Source organism: Anser anser (assembly GCF_964211835.1).
Source record: "Anser anser genome assembly, chromosome: 1".
Classification (NCBI taxonomy): Eukaryota; Metazoa; Chordata; class Aves; order Anseriformes; family Anatidae; genus Anser; species Anser anser.
Window position 1 is genome coordinate 112,002,818 of NC_139720.1, and position 18,670 is coordinate 112,021,487.

The 18,670-nt window shown below is 42.2% G+C and overlaps 1 protein-coding gene across 28 annotated transcripts in view; it reads right to left on the minus strand.

Annotated features, from left to right (window-relative positions):
* Positions 1-18,670, minus strand: part of TIAM1 (TIAM Rac1 associated GEF 1) — a 176,173-nt gene that overhangs the window by 6,165 nt on the left and 151,338 nt on the right. For 9 of the 28 annotated variants that reach the window (XM_083822207.1, XM_083822208.1, XM_083822203.1 and 6 more), the window contains 10 exons: positions 18,469-18,575; positions 10,236-10,415; positions 9,741-9,809; positions 9,287-9,412; positions 7,082-7,190; positions 4,799-4,978; positions 4,550-4,668; positions 2,639-2,747; positions 1,089-1,147; positions 20-122 (listed from right to left, as the gene is read on the minus strand). In XM_083822207.1, the coding sequence (XP_083678333.1) occupies positions 20-122; positions 1,089-1,147; positions 2,639-2,747; positions 4,550-4,668; positions 4,799-4,978; positions 7,082-7,190; positions 9,287-9,412; positions 9,741-9,809; positions 10,236-10,415; positions 18,469-18,575 (1,161 nt within the window). Of the gene's footprint in view, positions 1-19; positions 123-1,088; positions 1,148-2,638; positions 2,748-4,549; positions 4,669-4,798; positions 4,979-7,081; positions 7,191-9,286; positions 9,413-9,740; positions 9,810-10,235; positions 10,416-11,474; positions 11,652-13,798; positions 14,376-15,858; positions 17,140-17,411; positions 17,609-17,736; positions 18,440-18,468; positions 18,576-18,670 lie in introns of those variants that run through there. The other 19 variants (XM_083822182.1, XM_083822185.1, XM_083822192.1 and 16 more) reach the window with 17 other exon arrangements.

Here is an 18,670-nt window from a genome sequence, read left to right on the forward strand (position 1 = left end):
CACGCAGCTGGAACATTACCTGCACTTGCCAATGCTCGAACCTGCAGTGCTTCCAGAGGTATCATGTGACGAAAGCGGAACGGATCCCAGTCTTCATAAATTGAAGCTCTATGTGATCCTCCCTGGAAGAATTTCAAAATACCCTTAAGAAATGAGATACCTTAGGATATTCAGACACCAAGGTCTCCATTGCTTTGCACTAAAAGTGTCCAGCTAGAGACCTGTTGCAATTCTTTTCTCACTACAACTTCTTAGTAACCAGCAGCACTGAAATGCCTGTCTACGAAGATCTTGCTAAATTCCAGACAAAAGCAACCATTAGTCCGATCAACTCTTATCAATACATTCAAAATTTTTTTTGCAACTAATCCTGCATTCTCACCTCCAACTGCACACATACTTAGGAACATGCATTTGTTTTGCTTTGGTCACTCCAAGCTTATTTTATGTCCAGTTGACCTTAGAAGACGAGTATTTCAAATAATGCTTTTGGTTTATGCCATATGTGGGAATCAAAGTGTTTCCTGTAATACTATAAACTGTGTTCCCTGTTGTAGCAAGCCATACGTTCACTGTCAAGCTTAGCTTTAACTTCTAATTGTAGATTCCAGTAGGATCCACTGATACATAGTGTAGGCATATCTAGTTCAGCTGAGAGCAGCCAGCACTTGCTTAGTTGCATGCTATACTTGAAGAAACTAATAGCCAGAACTGAAGCAAAGACATTGTGCTTCACCAAGAAAGTCAGACGTCTCTCATGTTTGATTCATATGCACTGATCGAAGAGCCAAATACAAGAGACATGCTCAAGGTGGTACCTTGTTTTATGGAAGTCCACTCCACAGCATACAATGGATGTCGCAGGCAACATGAATAACCCAGCAGGGAGCAAAGGATGAACTAAACAAACACTTGCAAAGCACTGAACAGTAGGCCACTCAGAATTACCCAAATCCTCAGTTGTGTGGCAGAGGACAAGGATCACATATGCAAAAGCACACTCTCACACCACAGCTTTAGGGAAAGTAAATATTGATCTTAGAACTACAAACCTACACAGCATCACAGAAATAGTTCATGCAACTTACAAGTTTCTTCTTCTGCTTGGAACCATCCTTATACACAAGGACCACAGCTGTTTTGAACACTGGAGAAGAAAGTTAAAAAACAAAAGCCATGTAGTCAATAAGGTTGGGAATGGGTATCCTACACACCCAAGCTCACAGACCTTTCAACTCCTCAGACAGCCCTCAGCTGAGTCAGGGAGGGAAGGCAGGAGTAATCCTGCCAAAAAAAAAACTAAACAGCTTTTAGCACGCAAACACAAGTTTCAAATGACTTGAAGTAACCTAAGAGTTGCCAGTTATTTGAACAACTGTTCAAAATCCAATAGTTCTATTAAAAGATAATTAAAAAGAAGTCTACCTCAGACAAATGAGCAGCATCCAACTACATGCTGCCAGTCATCAGGTGAGACCACACACAGGCAGAATTTGAAATCTGAACCACTCCCAGGTGGGGAAGAGTGGTCTATACTGAATTAAGAAGTGAACAACACTTGTAGACAGAGGTGCAATTTGATTCTCTATTATCATGTAACATCCACATGGAGTCTGAATTTGTCTTTCAAGACTCTGGTTTTCCTCATGTTCTCTTTTGAGAAAGGTCAAACATGCCCCTTGTTTTAGGATTGAATTGCATGAACACTTAATTTTGGACTTAATTTTATGAAACTAGTGTAAAGCTGTTTGGAGTACTTAAAAGTTGCTGCACATTCCTAGCATCTTTTGTGAGGCTCCTCAGTTTCAAGGCATAACTGGGCAGTTTCCCAGCTTACAGCAAAGCACTCAATATTTGTGTGTTCTTCAGAGCAAAACTGAAAAATTCTTCATTCATAAGCTGTTTGGTATAAATCAAAAGCCACTTGCCTTCTAACCAGCATAGCTTGCTGAAAATAGCAACATAAAAGCTCATTGTGTGAAGAAGTTTAGGAACAAATAAAGAAAATCTAGCACACACTACTTAACTTCGCTCAAAGTAACAAATGCATATTTTGCCAATATAAGTGCTCCTGTACCTTTCCAAAGAACCATGGTTTGATACAGTGGAAAGACCTTGAAATCTATGCCAATAGCAGTTTCAATTTCTCTTTTGGCCACCCAAGATACAGTTCTTGGAGGAAGACAGATCACTCCAAGACTCTCTGGGAGTCCTGGCTTCGCTTTAAGACCACTAAAATTTAGATGCTCGGGCTCTTTTTGGCAAAAGGCATGGAGAGAAAAGGCAGAGCCTCTTCAAGCCCCAACCTTGCCCAACAGGATGTGAAGCAGTTAGATGGCATACATCAGACTACTGAAATGTATCTTCTCAGATACAAATACCTTTCTGCATAGCTCTCAATTTATAGCCTTGGATACGAGTTTAAGAAACTCTTTCACTATTATAGCAGTCATCTCCAGATTATTCACCAGATTTAGATCAACACAAAACAGAATTTGACCATTACAAAGAGACAAATACAGTTTTAAGTTCCAGCCAACCTTGCAGAAGGCAATGCTCAACTACCTTCAACAAATATCTGCTAAGGCACATTATACACTCTTTTAAACATCTGAAATGAAATTACTAGGATACAAACCAAATGCTGCCAGCTCAGGTTCCTTCTTCCATTTCCCTAGTGAAGCAGGAGGATTAAGCCATATCACGGTATTATGCAAGAGCAAGTCCCCCATAGAAAGGTCTGCAACCTGCCAATCACAAACATATGCACAAAGACAGAATGTGTTTCAGTTCAAAGTTTTTTTCAGTTCAAGAAAACTTTCCTGGACTTGATTCTTAAATAAACAAACAACACAAGTAAATTTTTGGAATAAGATATTCAACCAGATGACTGCATGTATGTGCAAACAGACTCTGACAGTTGGCATTAGATGCATCTAAATCTTTAATTGGTGGGCATAGATTGGGAGAAGACAGACTGAGAGCCTAGCTCTCACAATTTTATAAGAAGTCAGGGCTTGCAAAAAAAAAACAAAGGAGCAGAAAAGCCACATTGGATGCTTTCCTTATGTTTTTCTGCTCCTTTCTCCATCTTCTCCTTTACAAGTTTCTTGCTATTTTGTTCAAACATTTAAGCATAACCCCATCACACACACACAATTTGGGGTATAGTTCAAAGACAGCACCAGGTGAAGCAGTCACAGCAGCTTCCTCCCCCCCAACAGTTGCCATGGTTCTTGATTTTTCCCAAAGTTTCACCTGAGGAAGACATATTGCTGGTAATGGACTAATAAATGAGTTCAGAATGACTGTTGGGAGACGCATCCTAATGTCACTGCAGCAACCAGATCTTTCATGTTGACTTCTGATCTCCCAAAGTCACAAGTCAAGGGCTATCCCCAGTCTAGAGGCCATCTTACACAATTTCTCCCCCCCTTCTCTCCATGAAGTCTGCCTTTTGCAAAAGGATACCACAGAGAGCACCAGCAGAACAATCTGAACTCTCCCTGATAACAAGAGCAAACACTAAGATGTACTTGTTGTCTCCTCTCCCAAATGAACTCCAAGCCACAAATGCTCCCCCAACAGAAGTCCTGACATGCTTTCTCCAATCCTTCTTGCCAGCATCAGCAAAGGTTTGGCAAAGGCACCTGATCTCTGCCCTCTACCCTCCATGTGCTTCTCCCCAAAGAAGATGGTGCCCAAGACACACCCCCAAAACTTCCCCAAGACTCAATCCCAGTCCCCTCTGTGTCCTGTATTTACCCAGTGACTCTTAGGCTTGATCTTCATCCCAATTGTTGGCAAAACCCCACTACCATTACTTCATATGGTCATGTCTCTCCAGCCTTCACCCATATCGCTGCTCACATCAGCTCTTCAGCACATCTCCCCATCTTTCTCAAGTCTCCCCTGACCTTGCCCATTACTGCCACCACTCTCCTTCACTGCACTGATGGACTGTGAGCCTACATTTTAATCAGTAAATGAGAAGTCCAGGTCTCAGTTTGAATCTTCAAGACACCTTCCACAGGTTTCTGAGATGGTCTCCAAAGGCTGAGCCACATTCAACCTTCACATGTTTCAGTATGCGCTCTGTGAGTTCTAGACCAAAGCCCATATATCAAGCCTACTAACAGTTCCTAAAAGGGGAACAGTAGTTTCTCACACACTGGATCTCACACTTTGATATCTTTAAAGTGATTAAAGACTTAAGTACAGACTTGCCTCAGCACATCAGACCGCTCAGATTGGTAGGGCGAGATTGTTTGTGTGCAATGAGGAGAGCCAAGACAGACAAAAAAGTAAACTACATGTTGGGCTGGGATTTTGGCCAAAGCACAACCTTCAAAGAGAACTAAACCACTTCTTTACATTGGTCCCACTCACTGAACTGTACATGGAGAAGCAGTTTTTGAATTGGATTGGAATTTACCTGTTTGCACCAGGACCTACTGAAGTGACACAACAGGAAAGGTAAGTATTTGATAAAATTTAACATTCATGATACAGAATATCAGCCTATGTCTTCTAAATTTGATCATGTTACCTCCTTTTTTTCCCCCGTTTGTTCTGCTATGAGTTGGTCAAACACCGCCCCATATTCTTCATGGATTTTCTGCATTTCATTAATGTGGCTGGCAACTTTGTTCATTGTTTTTATGGCCACTAGAAGAGAGAGAGAACGCGGAAAAGAAAAAAGGTATTTTTAAACCTCTGAGAGGAAGGGTAGGAGAAGGGCTTAGAATTTAAACAAGGAAATTTAAACAGGGAAGAGGAATGTAATTTAGGTCCTTACCATCAAGGTGATAATGTTCTTCACTGTCTACATCGGTCAGAGCAAAGAGCTCCTTCAGCAGGAGAGGGTATTTCAGTATCCGCTGGATGGGTTTGATGAGGTAAGACTCTAGCGTGGAGGAGTGCTGCCGTCTGGGGTTCTGAGCATCCAAAAATGCCTTGAAAGCAGTGTCCGTCTTGGCTAGAAGATTAACATGAAGCTACTGGGTAAACTGGAAATAACAACAGCTGCCCCAATAAAGTGATCGTTCCAGCTTTAAATTCATTTATCCATAGACATTTTGCAAGGAACTATAGATTTATCAGATCCACATTACTGGATTTATGCACTTCATGTTTTGTGCTACTGACACTTCACCACAGAGATTCTATTTAGGATTTAATATCAAGCACCTACACACTGTACCAAAATACACAGTTTTTGATTTCACTATGCATGGTATTTCTGGCCCTGCAACTATTTTAGAGAAGCATAAATTCTTTCAATCACCTGCTTCCTTAAAGAAAAGGCTCAATCGGATATTTGTAAGAAGTCACAGTAATCATGAGTCTAGTCTGACAGGTATACACATAATATTGGCAAGTCTGATTTTTTTTTTTAATATCATTAAACATTAAAATGCAATACTAAACAACAACAATAAATAAATCAAGAGCTAGTAAGGAGGCAGTAATTTATACATCTTATTTTGAGAGCGCAGGCAGACTGAGTACCTGATTGCTATCATCTTTTTTACCTTACTGCTACTGAATTTCTAGAAATACTATTCCCCCTGTTGCTCCTCCTACTAGAACATAAATTTGTACAGGGAGGGGAGCACAGATAAGGTGGCAGTTTTAGACACAAGTTATTCAGTGCAGAAATAATTCCCCACAACTTATTTAATTGGAGCCACATTCCCTGCTCAGGTTGGGTGGTTTTCTTTTTTGTTTGTTTTTTGCTTCGTCCCTCAGACAGTCACCCACTTTAATAAGGCAACTTCAATTTCAAATCGAAAAGTCACCTGTACCTCAGCTCAGGACCCTAAATTACACTTAAAATACACTCCAAGGCTTTTAAAGAGATTTATATCTCTGGAATCAAATATGAAGTTCTGTTTGTGTTATAATTCAAGTTCAACCATTTTTCATTTATAAAAATGGTCAGCAATGTACAAAAAAACAAATCACCGGAACTACCTAGTTTATGTCCTTAACATTAAAGTGAAACAGATGCCAAAAGAAAGCATGAATGTGATAGCAACTTATCATTAATTCATGTATTCCACAGAGCTGCCAACTATTCTTTGCAGCATAGTAAATAAAAGTTTACAGGAAGATATGAAAAAAACTGCACTGCAAAAAATGAACAACCCAACCAACAACCCACAAAAAACTTTGTATTGACAGACATCCAGATGTCTGGATATCTCCTCCCTTAACGGCAGAGCTCCTACAAATGGAACCATCTGTTTATGTAACATCTCAGCCAGAAATGAATTGCATGAAGCATTGCTAGCTAGCTCTAAGAGATTAACAGTTTTATAGGACAAAAACCATCACTCCGAGGCAAGGGGGCCGGCGAGCACTTATATGCCAAACCACAGTTCATTCCTCTCCAACTCAGCAAGCCAAGCTCTGCTAGGAATTTGTACGTGTAAATTTCTCAGGCAAATTGGATCGAAGGCAAGAGGAGGAAGAGAGGGGAAAGAGAGCACAGCGAAGTTAAAACATTTAGACAGCTTCCATATAACAATCTCCCAAGGTCGTCTTTTCCTAGCAGCTGTCAGCATTCAACCACATTTGCTGGAGCTTCAATGGGATTATGACAAGCATGGATTCACTGCACATACCCTAAGAGGAACCAGAGGTCATCACCACTTCTGGTTCCAAAATACAGTGATCAATTAGCGCAGGCCACATTGCCTGTTTATAAAGACTTTTCATCCCCCACATGACTGAAGAGAAACTGGATGTGTTGGGGGAGAATAAATAAGATAGGAAAAACTGCATTCAAAGTTAACCACCTCTTGTAACAAGGTGCTTGGGTATCATTACATCAGTGGTGGTCTAAGAACACCCATGGCATGGAGCACCCTGTGAGCCTGTCAGGCCAGACAGACTTACTTCCCCACCACTGCAAGGACTCCTGCATGCGTGCCCCCACCCCTCCATCACAAATCTCTCCACGTGGCCTCTGGTGCACAATAGACACATTTCATCATCCCCACAGCAGCCCAAGACAGCCCAAACCAACGTGCTGCTGCCACATCTCTCTCTGGTCTGACCAGCACACCGCTCTTACCTTTCACCAGAACTTTGGGGACTTTTGTGTGGCTGGCGCAGAAGGCACTGTACAGCTTGAAACGGTCAGCGTAGTAGAGGAAGGATCCGCCCAAGGAAAATAACACTTTCTAGGATTAAAAAAGAAAGGAAAAAGAGCATAGAATGGGTTTTTCCTCTGACCTGTATAATGGGGTTGAAGCATAGGGGAATAGGAGAGAAGCGTGGGTAGGATGGAGCGTTTCCATCTACCTTTCAGATGACAGACACTGCATTTTTAGAGTATTTTCACACTATCTAGCAGAAAACAGGACCAGCCTTGGTGCCTGAGTCCAGCCTTGATACAGGCTACATTGTTAACATAATTATCTGTGTTCCCAGTCAGGCTGATCTGGAGATCCATCCGCTAACAGGGAGATAGGTTCACAGCTCCACAACTGTGTTTAAATGCCTGAGCTTAAAATCTTCTGTTTAAATAATGGCCATAGACCCTAGGAAGGACTGGATGTATCCGACTTTGCAGTGGATCAGACATTGAGGAACCGCAAGAAAGACTAGCATCCCTCTGCACAAACACAGCAAGGCCCCTACTCTGCTGAAAAAGAGTTTGTGTTATGGACCAAACACAATCCTTCCCTCAGACGACTGCCTTTGGCTCCACTACCCTCCAAGGAATAAGACAGAGTGGGATGGAAGGGAATGTGATAACATACAGGCAGCTTGCCTACAGTCGGCTGAAGGAAAAACTACAGAACTGAAAGCAAACACCAAAGTCCTGTTTTGCACGCTGCTTTCAGATTATGCCCATAGGACAGAAGTGAAAATTAAGCTGATACACATTTTTGTAAAGAGATGGAAGAAGCAGTACTCAGAACACAGAGTTCTCTCCATAAGGAGGATTTTCCCAATTTCTCTCTTAAAGGTCCAAGCAGTAATTACAGAGGCTTCTACCACTAAAAAAATGTATTTGCATTCCCCATTAAGGGCATGTGTCCTACAAAACAAAAGTGGTGTTCTAGTTAGGACAGCAGCATTCAGGATTGATGTTGATTTTAAATGAACACCTGACAGCAAAAATTGCATGCACACAAACTTCTTTCGGTAGTTCTTCCAGGGCTATACGTTAGCTGAAGAGCAATCCCAATGGAATTATTATTATTCATCAAGACATCCTGTCCTCTGCCAAGGTGAGTTGTCAAAGCATGGGTAAAATTCCCCAAAGACTAAGCACTATATTAGCTACTTGCCATAAATTCAGTACATAACTACAGAAGACATAAAACAATTTCTACTTCCACAATTTCATGCATATATACATGTATATGGAAAATAAACGTCACAGAATGGCTTGGGTTGGAAGGGACCTTAAAGATCATCCAATTCCAACCCCCCTGCCACGGGTAGAGATGCCACACACTAGATCAGGCTGCCCAGGGCCTCGTCCAACCTGACCTTGAACACCTCCAGGGATGGAGCATCCACAGCTTCTCTGGGCAAGAAGTTCCAGTGTCTCACCACCCTCTGAGTGAAGAATTTCCTCCTCCCCTCTTTTAGTTTCAAACCATTCCCCCTTGTCCTGTCATTACCTGACTGAGCAAAAAGTTGCTCTCCATCTTTTGTATAAGCCCCCTTTAGGTACTTAAAAGCTGAATTGAAAAAAAATAAATACATACATAGGAGAAAAAATATACATATATATTTTTAATGAAGTATATATGCCTTTAGTTTATACTTCTACCTTTCACACACAGGTGCTGATACTCAGAAGTACTTGCTGTATAGTTCTGTTACGCACAAAAAAACTAGATGCAGAACTCAATTTATGTTCTGAACCATAGCCCTAATGGGTTTCTGAACCACTACATTAGGCTTGTCAGAACAAAGATTTTATGTAATATTCCATTTCTAGATCCTCCTTACAGCTCGAGACAAGAAATCTCACAGAAGGGCAAGAATAGCATCTCAAAGCACATGGTGTGACATATTCCTAGTGCTCCATACAGTTAAATGTAACATGAAGTACAATCAATCACAGTGGGATGTTCTTCAAACACTCCCAGTATTAGCTCACAATTAGTCTCAAGTGTATAGATGTAAGTTTTCACAGGCAAACTGACAGTCGACAAGACTACTATAATGAAGCGTGTCAGAGGACAGTTTCTGGGATATTTCATCATTACGTACAACATCAAAATGTAAGTCTACTCTGAATGTAAATAATGATTACCTTAAATTGCTCAACTTTCTCAAGCTTTTCCAGGTCTGGAACCAGCCTTACTCCATCTTCAAGAGTTTTCAGGAATTCTACCTGGAATGCTACCATTTCAGTCAGATTCCCAAAGAGAACATCCAGCTAATAAGAGAAAAAAAAGAAAGCAACATGCTCAAAGTATCACTGTTAAGATCACTTTGCAGTTAAATCATGTTTTCTAGAACTTCATTAATTCTCAGTCCAGTTGCATAATGTGTGATGTCAGGGATGAAAAACACTATCCATTATTGTATAATGTGTTAAAATAAAAGCACAGCATAAAGATGCTGGTCAATCAGCTGTTTTAGGAGAAATTGAGTTCTAAATTTCTCTATAGACCTCACTGGGACTAGCAAGTCAAGTCTAGAGAAGCGGAGTGGTGTGTGCATGTAAGCTATCTAGCAAAAAGGTAAAGGAACAGTTAACATACCTCATCTGGTGTGAGGAATGTTTCTTTTTGTAGAGGCTTCAGATATCTCTCCATCAGACAGTTTAAGTCCTGAAAATTCAGAAAAAGATTCCCATGTTGGTTTCTTGAACTGCTTCTGAATATTTATCGAAGTGGCTAAGACCACAGTTTTCCAAGCCTATGGATGTTTCCTCCACACACATACAACGAGAGTCAAATTTCACAGAATTTACAACTTGTGTAAAAGGAAACATCTACATAGTTACCCACAAAATCATGGATCACACGGAACATTGTTCTTCTGCATATCAAAGTTATTTCAAAATGACTGAATGAATTCTGAATGCCTACTTATTTCAGAGATCTGTTTAAATTATTATTCTAGTGACAGATTATAGAATTGGAGGTAAACTGACGAGATACATGCACAAAATAGGATTTGAAGCAGAGTAGAGACTAACAAAGTTTTCCAGAAGAAACGTTAGCAGACTGAACCGACACATTGAGATCCCTTACTTTGACATAGGTGCGCTCTGTTTCAAGAAGTTCACAGATAACCTTTCGCAGCTTATCCGCATCTGTGAGTTGTCTCATGGTGGCCAGCTGGGGTCCTGTGAATTCCTGAGGATGAGCACTTGAATCAGAAGGGTTCATTTCATGAAGACTGCGACAGAAAGCAGCAACCTGTTCTGTACTCTTTAAAAAGAAAGAGGAAAGGCTAGAGGTAATATCTTAGGCAAGAGCTAGAGGAACAATAGAGTTGAGAAGCCTTTGCAGTTACACAGTTGCAGCTTGGAGGCTTTTTAATAGTCACCAAAGTCCAGAAGCATAGACATCATTTCATACATCTGTCTACTTTATCTTTCAGTGACCCAGGACAAGGGGAAAAAAATGCACAATCCAAGTTAACTGAAGTGCTGTTCAGTAACATCCCCAGTTTCAGATAAGCATGAACTTTAATAGGCTTGTCCAGCACTTGCGACTGAAACAAACAAATGGGCCCAAGAATTGAGAACTAAAAATGACTGTGCAAACAAAACCCTCCAGCCCTCTGCCAGTTCCCTAATCTAGTTTGCAGCAGTCCTGTGAATGAATGGCTGTGTCAGTAGAGCCAAGGAGACAATGCAGAGATAGAAACCCTTTCAGCTGTTTTCAGGGTAACCAAAGCCTAAGGCTTGAAATGCAAGCTCTTTGGGAAAGTAGCTGTATTTTTGTTCTGATCTGGAAACACACCTTGCAGGGTGAAATTCCTCCCCGTAAATCATTTTCTTTTTTCCTTTTTTCCCCAGAGCTGCTACATCTAGCTGGTTTCTTTAATGTTTAATCATCTGACTCTATATAAAGAGAATTATCCTCTCTTCACCTCCTCTTGTTAGATCTCCTACTTGCATCTTTCATTTCACTGAAAAGTTTGGAGCAGGTACAGTCTCCGGTGTCAATGACGACAGCCCCAGGCTTCTAGGGTTGCTAACGCTGCAGCGTGCCCTATCTCCTTCCCTCCCCGAGACCTGAAGAGGGCACAGGAGGGAAAGGAGCTGCTTTACTCGATCACACCTCTCTAACCTTCTGTGTTTAATCCTGCCACAGTATTTTAATCCAGATTTACAGACTTCCAGCAATGCCCCTACATCCCTCCAGTCCACTCTGAAACTTCCTGAACTTACCCCAAATTATCCTGTTCAGAGGACACAGGGGCAGAGAGGGCAGAAATGGGGACAAGTTGGGAAGAAGAAAAAAAAAAAGGAACAAGCATACCATCACCTTACAGTTTGGAGGCAGAGCCCTGCCCCCTGGGAGATGACTCCCACCAGGCAGTAGCAACAACGGCATCAGGAGCCTGAACCACTCCACATCTTCTGATGACCAGGTGCCAAAAAGGCTCCGCATTTGTTAAGCTGCACAGCCTGCTCACACACGTCTGTTTTCATCTAAGTTCACCTACAAGGCTACGCAGCCATCAAGCCTAAAAGGAACATTAACCATTTTTGTGGCAAGTAAGGGATTTCCCTCCGTAATACAGTTCCTTTCCCTAAAGGTATCTTATGGTTGTAAATGCTCACAAAAGTTTACCACCGCAAGGTGTCTTGTTATGCAAAGGATAATTTTGTCCAGGACACAACTGTAAACAATGAACTAATTGTAGCTGTCTACACAGAAATGCCTCCTGGACACAGTTTCCCAAAGGAAAAGTATTCATCTTCAGTATCCTAGATTTAAGCTCGAGCCAAGCAGAAAGGAAAAGTGTGGTAAAAAAAAAAAGTGAATTGCAGCAGTCCATTTTTAACTAATTCAACTCTGGTAATGGAACGTGTCATTGGATTTATTAGTCAAAGTCACTCCTCCTTTTATTTCTTATAGAGGTTCCACCTATGCTTGCTGGACACTTAAGTACAAAGCATACCCAAACCTTTAGCTTCAGTTTGCACTAGATTTCAACATGTGTCATCTTGATCTCAACAGCTCCAAATCCAAAACGCACAGTAGGTTAACGCCTGGCTTCAGTGCAGCCGAAAAAGCCTGCCTGAGCTACCTGCTCTGCTGGAAAGGGACAAAGAACTGACAGTTAACAGTTGTTAATGTAAGCCTGCAGAGACCCACTATAGGCAGGATTTTCCTCAGAAACATTTAGCTTTGTTAAGAGTACCTCTTGAAAAAATACATGAGGAAGTCTTACCCAGTGGCACTTTATTTTAAGAGCCAAGTGTACAACTAAAAATAGTTACGATGTAAAAAACATGGTATGGAATCAAACTCCAAAAATAAATAAAGTGCTTGAAGCAGTTTGTGCTTGATACCCTGCAGACAGCTCACCACGCTTTTGCAGTAAGCTGCCAGGAAAGATGGGTCACCCAGAAGGAGAGAGTGCAAATCCACTTATACCATGAAACATCAGCCAAACACTAACAAGTGGCTGAAAATTGGGTAACTGTCATACAGACACTGACTCTGCCCTAGAGAGAACAGTTACACCCATAGGCCAAAAAGGAAGTCCAGAGGACTTTTAAATGCCTTATCTCCACATGTGCACACTCCACAAAATGCTCGCTGCCTTCTCCCACAGCCAGCTCCAGCTCTGGCTTCTGCCCTGCCACTCCCACGCCTCGCATCTTTGTGTATTTCCCAAGCATCATTCGTCCCGTGCTCTCCAGATGGATGAAAAAATGAAAAAGCTCAAGCACATTTACAAACCTGCTCGCTTGCTTGTTCATTGAACAAACTGTGTCATGCCCAAACACGATCCTTTCTTCCTCATATTTACTTAAAAATCAATTGCTAGACAGGAAGCAGGTGTGTATCACACCCAGTGAGGTTCAGAACAGAGCTGCTTGCTTATAACTCCCAGACAGTATGAACAAAAGCACCTCTGTCCCCATTTTCCTAAGAAAGTGGATAGGACAGGGAAGGCCTGGAACAGAAGCAGATCCCTTTATCTCCCAGCACCACCTCTTCTTGCCAGCCACTACCGAACTGGGATTTCTCCCGAATTACAGACTCACACTTTAGGCACGATTCTGCTAGCAGTCCCGTCCAGCAACCGTAAAATGCGCCAGAGTCCTTGCACGACTGGGCTGTAAGGCAAAGTTTACCTTGCCGGTACATTAACCCCTCCTCTGCACGGGGTTCTGCAGAGGAGCTAAGCTCACACCCTTCCCATGCAGGAGAAGCAGGTCCTTAAAGTCACCAATTAATTGTGTTAACAATGCCCACAGACAACAGTTTTGGCTGCCAGCCCTATAGCTGTGAGGGTGGACTCCGATTTCCTTTTGCGTTCCCCTTACAAACATATACAGATGCCTGGGCATCAGACAGAATACCCTCTTGAACTGCATGCAACACCTCTGCTCCACAACAGGCAGCAGACTCGAAGCTATTGACCTCCCAGACAAAACTCAGGCAAACTGCATCTTTTCATGCACTGGCAGGGCCGCTAATGACACTGCACAATAACAAAAAGCCTCTACAGAGTACGTGCATTACAGCTCAGCCTCGAATCCACAGCCCTAAAATTAAAACAGCATGAAAACTCCTTTAGCTGCTAATTACTTCGCCCAGTCACGTCGCGCGGCAGCTCTGCTCACCAAGTACAGCATGCGGTACAACGAGTCGCCGGATCGCACAGCGCCTTCGTTCTTGACTTTACGGTTAACTCGCCACGGAGCCGACATCGCCAGGAAGGCAGGCAGTATATATTGCGGGAGCCCTCACTCCGCCTTTCCAGACTCAGCTACGAGAACAATCCCAGCTCTCCACATATTCGGCTGATCCGAAATGCCTTCCCACTCCAGGGAGATCTCCTGCGCCGCTTACTTGAGACGCGGCACAGCAGACAGCCGCGTTTTAACGAGACAGGGCAGCGACCATATTCATCCAGGCAGAGCCTCTCCTCATGTGTCATTTGCCGTGGGCCTCGTTCACTCACCACATCAGCTGGAATTAAAAGCCGGCCAGGAGCTGCAGCTGAAGATTTAACGCTGCTTTTCATAGAATCACGTAGAGGGAAACTTCAGCAGAAAGGCTGAAATGCAGCAAAGGGGAGGCGAAGGCAGCCCTGGAATATAAATGTCTCTTGCCTGTGGCTGAGCATGAGCCGATTGGCTACGAACTGCGCTGCCTAAGAATATTAAATATCTGAAGGGACAGAGGCAGAGAATTAAAAGAACTTTAAAAAGCCAGTTATGCTACTGGAAAACCTACCCCTCAAATCCCCCATTTTAATCCTTTCACGTCTATTGCAGCACACTGAAGGTCTTTGAGGCTTAATTCTGGTCTTCAATAACACTGCACAGAGAAGACGACCTATTTTCTTCAAAAAGAATACCTCTAAATGGTATGAGTGTGTACACTCACGCACACAGACCATTACAGCATGCTCCCCGAAGAAGGAGTGCTGCAGGGGTAATTAGCTTTACTTTCAAGATGCAGATGGCTCAAATTAAAAGCAAGAAGAAATGAGTGTCCTGCAGTATTGTAACTGATTACAAGTGGTATTTGGTTTTTGATTTTTAAAAGCATGCCTATCAAAGGACCATTATAAGAAAAAAAATATATATCCACAAGGACTCATCTTGTGATGTAACACAGCATGCATCTCAGCTTTCGGCAACCTGCAGCATTAAGCACTTACACATATGCTCACTTTTCAACATACCTCCTTTAAACCTCAATTTATTCTAAAACATTTTAAAGGCCAAAACAGGTCACCACAGAGGCAAGTAACTGTTTAAGAAGTTACTCTGCTATGAGAAGTTCCCAATATTCTAATGAACTGGTGACTGATATCATCTAGATATCATAAAAAGCCTAAAACTTGAATTCACGTGCTAGATGAAAAGAAGACTGAAGAGGTGGCAGAGAGCACACTTTCCTCTCCCCCATTATTCTCTCCCAGCTCTCTTCTATTCATCCCTGGCTCCCACATGAAATGGAGGGAGAGGAAAAGTGAGGAGCCCATCCCAGAGAAGAAGCACTGGGTGTACAATTCAGGCCACCACCGGTTGCAGCACCTAAAGGAACAAAAAAGTTGCACCCAGAAAGCATACATGCTCGCTAGTGTTTACGAAGATTTCAACCCAAGAGATACCACACATAAGAGTGCTGGTTGATTCAGGAAAGGCATCGTGAAATTAGACAGGAAGAAAGTTCAGAGAAAAACAGCTGTCCCACGCCACTGCACTGCAAATGCCTCAACCCACCTTGGAAATTGAATTCTACTATTTTAAACCACTTTAAAGTAATCTTATTTTTGCTTATTATTATAATGGTTCCTTTGAGGATATCGAAGAAGTAATTTCTGTGTTATCAGGTCTTTAGGATACACAGAAGATATGATTTTCAGAAAAGGGGGGAATCCTCAAAGCTACTGGCATACCCTCCAAATCCATCACTACCATCAACAGCTTGGAGGCTTCTGCAGATTATGAAACAAATGCACCACTACTAAGCAAACACACACCCACAGGCACACATGCTGAGCTGGGGGGAAGGGAAAGAGACAGCTGGAAGGGAAGAGGAGGAGGAGATGAGCCACACTGAAGTACCTCCTGTATTACCCAGCTATGTATCACCTACATGACAAAATTACAGGTAGAAGGCAGAAGGGATCCAAGTCCAGCTTTTGGTAGGATTTCACATAGCTTACCTTCATAACAAGCCTACCCAGCGCGTGCTACAAGAACGCATGAAGGACAGCCGCAGCGCTACGTTCCTCTCCTTTTCCCATCAATTATTAACTCTCATCTAGAATCACTTTGCTGGCTGGCGAGCTGGGAAATTTCCTTGGAGGAGCTGGGAGCTCTCCTCCTCAGCAGCGTGCTGCGGACATCAGCAGACTGCCACGGAGTGATGATCTTTGCAGGATTAAGCCCTGTCTCTGAATCATGCTGTTGCACAACCCAAATGCTATTTTCTGATCTTCAGCTGCTAATGCTGCATCTGCACTGAAAGATGGGGAACTTTGCATCTAGCTAGGAGGCTCCAGCGTAGCTCTACTGGATTTCCTCTGCTGCCCAGCGGTGAATGGGTAAGAGTGCTCCTGCTTAGCTTTTGCCAAGATGGACAGTAAATAAACACGTGAAACAATCAGTAAGTCCTCTTCAGCATCTGAGGAAGACTGGAAGTTGTGGTGGAAATGGTGATACAAGGAGCATGCCCCTTCTGGTGACTTGAGGGCAGCGTTTCACTTCCCGTGTACAAAAATAACCCGCGTAAAACAGCGCTGAGGACATCAACTTAATCTGCTCCATAATCCTACGAGCATGGAAAGGTGCAGCAATGCATGAACTAGAAAACACCTTTGTCGTTGTCCTCATGGTACCGGCCAGGTGGTGATTTTCCATGGAGGAAAATGCATTGCAGACTCCTCACTCCCCGCGCAGATCGGCTTTCCCAGGCACACACAAAGCAAAAGGATTAGGAAAACCCTTCCATGCTTTTAGCTCTTTTCAGTTAGGTGTCCCTTTTTTTTTGTTGTTCGTTTGTTTTTCTCTATTGTTGCTGTATTTAAAAATTAGTATTCGAAGCAGTAATAGTGCTCTCTACCATTGCCCTCTACTATTTACTGGATTTCTCAATAGGCTTAGCAAAATAATTTGGGGATTTCTATAGCTTTAGTTCAAGAAAAATCAGAAAAAAAGCCCATGTAGTACAGAGTACTTCTACATGGGAAGTAAAATGCCTCACTCCTACCTATATCACATAAACAACACAAAATACCCTTCTGAGTTTTAAAATGAAATACACACAAACATTTTTATTTACAGAAAGGCAGATTTTCTCTCATTGGAAGGTAAGACTTGTTACAGTTTGGACTTACTCTTCCATTGTATGAATATCAAGTATTAGAGCTGCTAATGCACGTTTCTCAGTTTAACTAAATCTGCTGAGCCGCAAGGCTAATCATGTAATCCTTAGGTCTCGCTTTAGGCAGTTACAGCTCTGAAGATCCAGGAGGCAAGATGCAATATGGAGCCCCCCAACCTGTCACAGTTCAGAAATAGAAAGCTACAGAAAACACAGCACGAACATTTATTCCCCAAGTAGCTATGTGTTATGCTCAGTGCTCTTCCCCAGCCTCAGTGCTTAACAGAAGAGAGTCTTTTCAGCGCACATGAAAATCCCACACCCTTACAGTTAAAAATAGAGAAGTATCAACAAACACTTCCACTTACTCAAGAAGAAATTCTCTGTACTTACAAGAAAAAGTTCTGCAGTAAAGCCTGGAAGCAAAACATAAGAACAAACCATTTCTCCACATGCAACCTCTGCATATATTTCATGCACAGGAATGTTCTCTGTTATCTGACTTCCACTCCCCGGCTATCAGAGGCAAAACTACAGGCTAGCATGACATCAGAGGTCAGGAAACAAGAGGCCGGGGTCTTTTCCTTTTCCTACAATGAGTAAGCAGAAGAGTACAGGGACCAATTCAGGACTCACTATAACATACTGTAGCTAAAACAAGAAAACACTAAGAAAAAATACATCTGCACATGAACAAAAACTGAGTGAGATCTCATACTCATTAGATCAGGATTTCTGTGGAAAATTAGCTGGAAAATCTCACCATCACTTATGCATGAAATACATAAAAACAATCATTGCCTTTAAAATAATCTCACTTGTTTCTGCCTCAAAAGCCACTAATCATCACAGATAACATTGGAGATAACTCCCCAACACCAGCCTAGAGCAAACTACCAACTGCTGTGAAACCCACCCCTTAATAGATAGCAATTAACAAACCATTTGCACAACCTCTTAGCTATAATTGGATAGTTTTGCTTCAATTTAAGGTAGATTGGCTATAATTAGTCTGCATTTAAAAACTAGCATATGCACTATGCTATTGATTTAAGGAAATACTGTTTAACTTACATTCCTCCCATGCCTAGAAATCAAGAAAGAATAAGAAATCATAATAATCCATTTGATTTTCTGGTTCAGCTGACCTGCTCTGGAAAAGAAGATGATAAACCATCCCATTTAGAAAATATGTGGGAATATTGTCACAAGATAGTGAAGATACGAACCGTCCTCAGTAGAAGGGTACAAGTCCTGCTCAAGAGATGGTGATGTGCCATAATCAAAGATGTAATGTGTTGCATTCAGTATCATCTGTAAACACCTTAAAAGTAAGATTCACACTTTCCCAGGAAAGATGTTCTAATCAGGTGCAGCTGGGAAGCCAGCACATCAGCTGTGAGCTTGGTGTGCTTTCACTCCTTGGCATGTGAAAATGAAAATTTCTCACCTTGCTCATCTTATCAGCCTCATCAGATGATTCCAAGTCTTGCGCTTCTGCCTCCTCTGGAGCCGTCTCAACGGAGCTGTCTGGGTCACCACAAAGCGAGTGCCCTGCTGAAATTGAGATGTGTGTGAAAAGCCAACCATAATTTCCAAAATTTCAAAAAGCTGTGGGCAGCAAGTATTGAGTTCCCATGGATGGCCAGGCC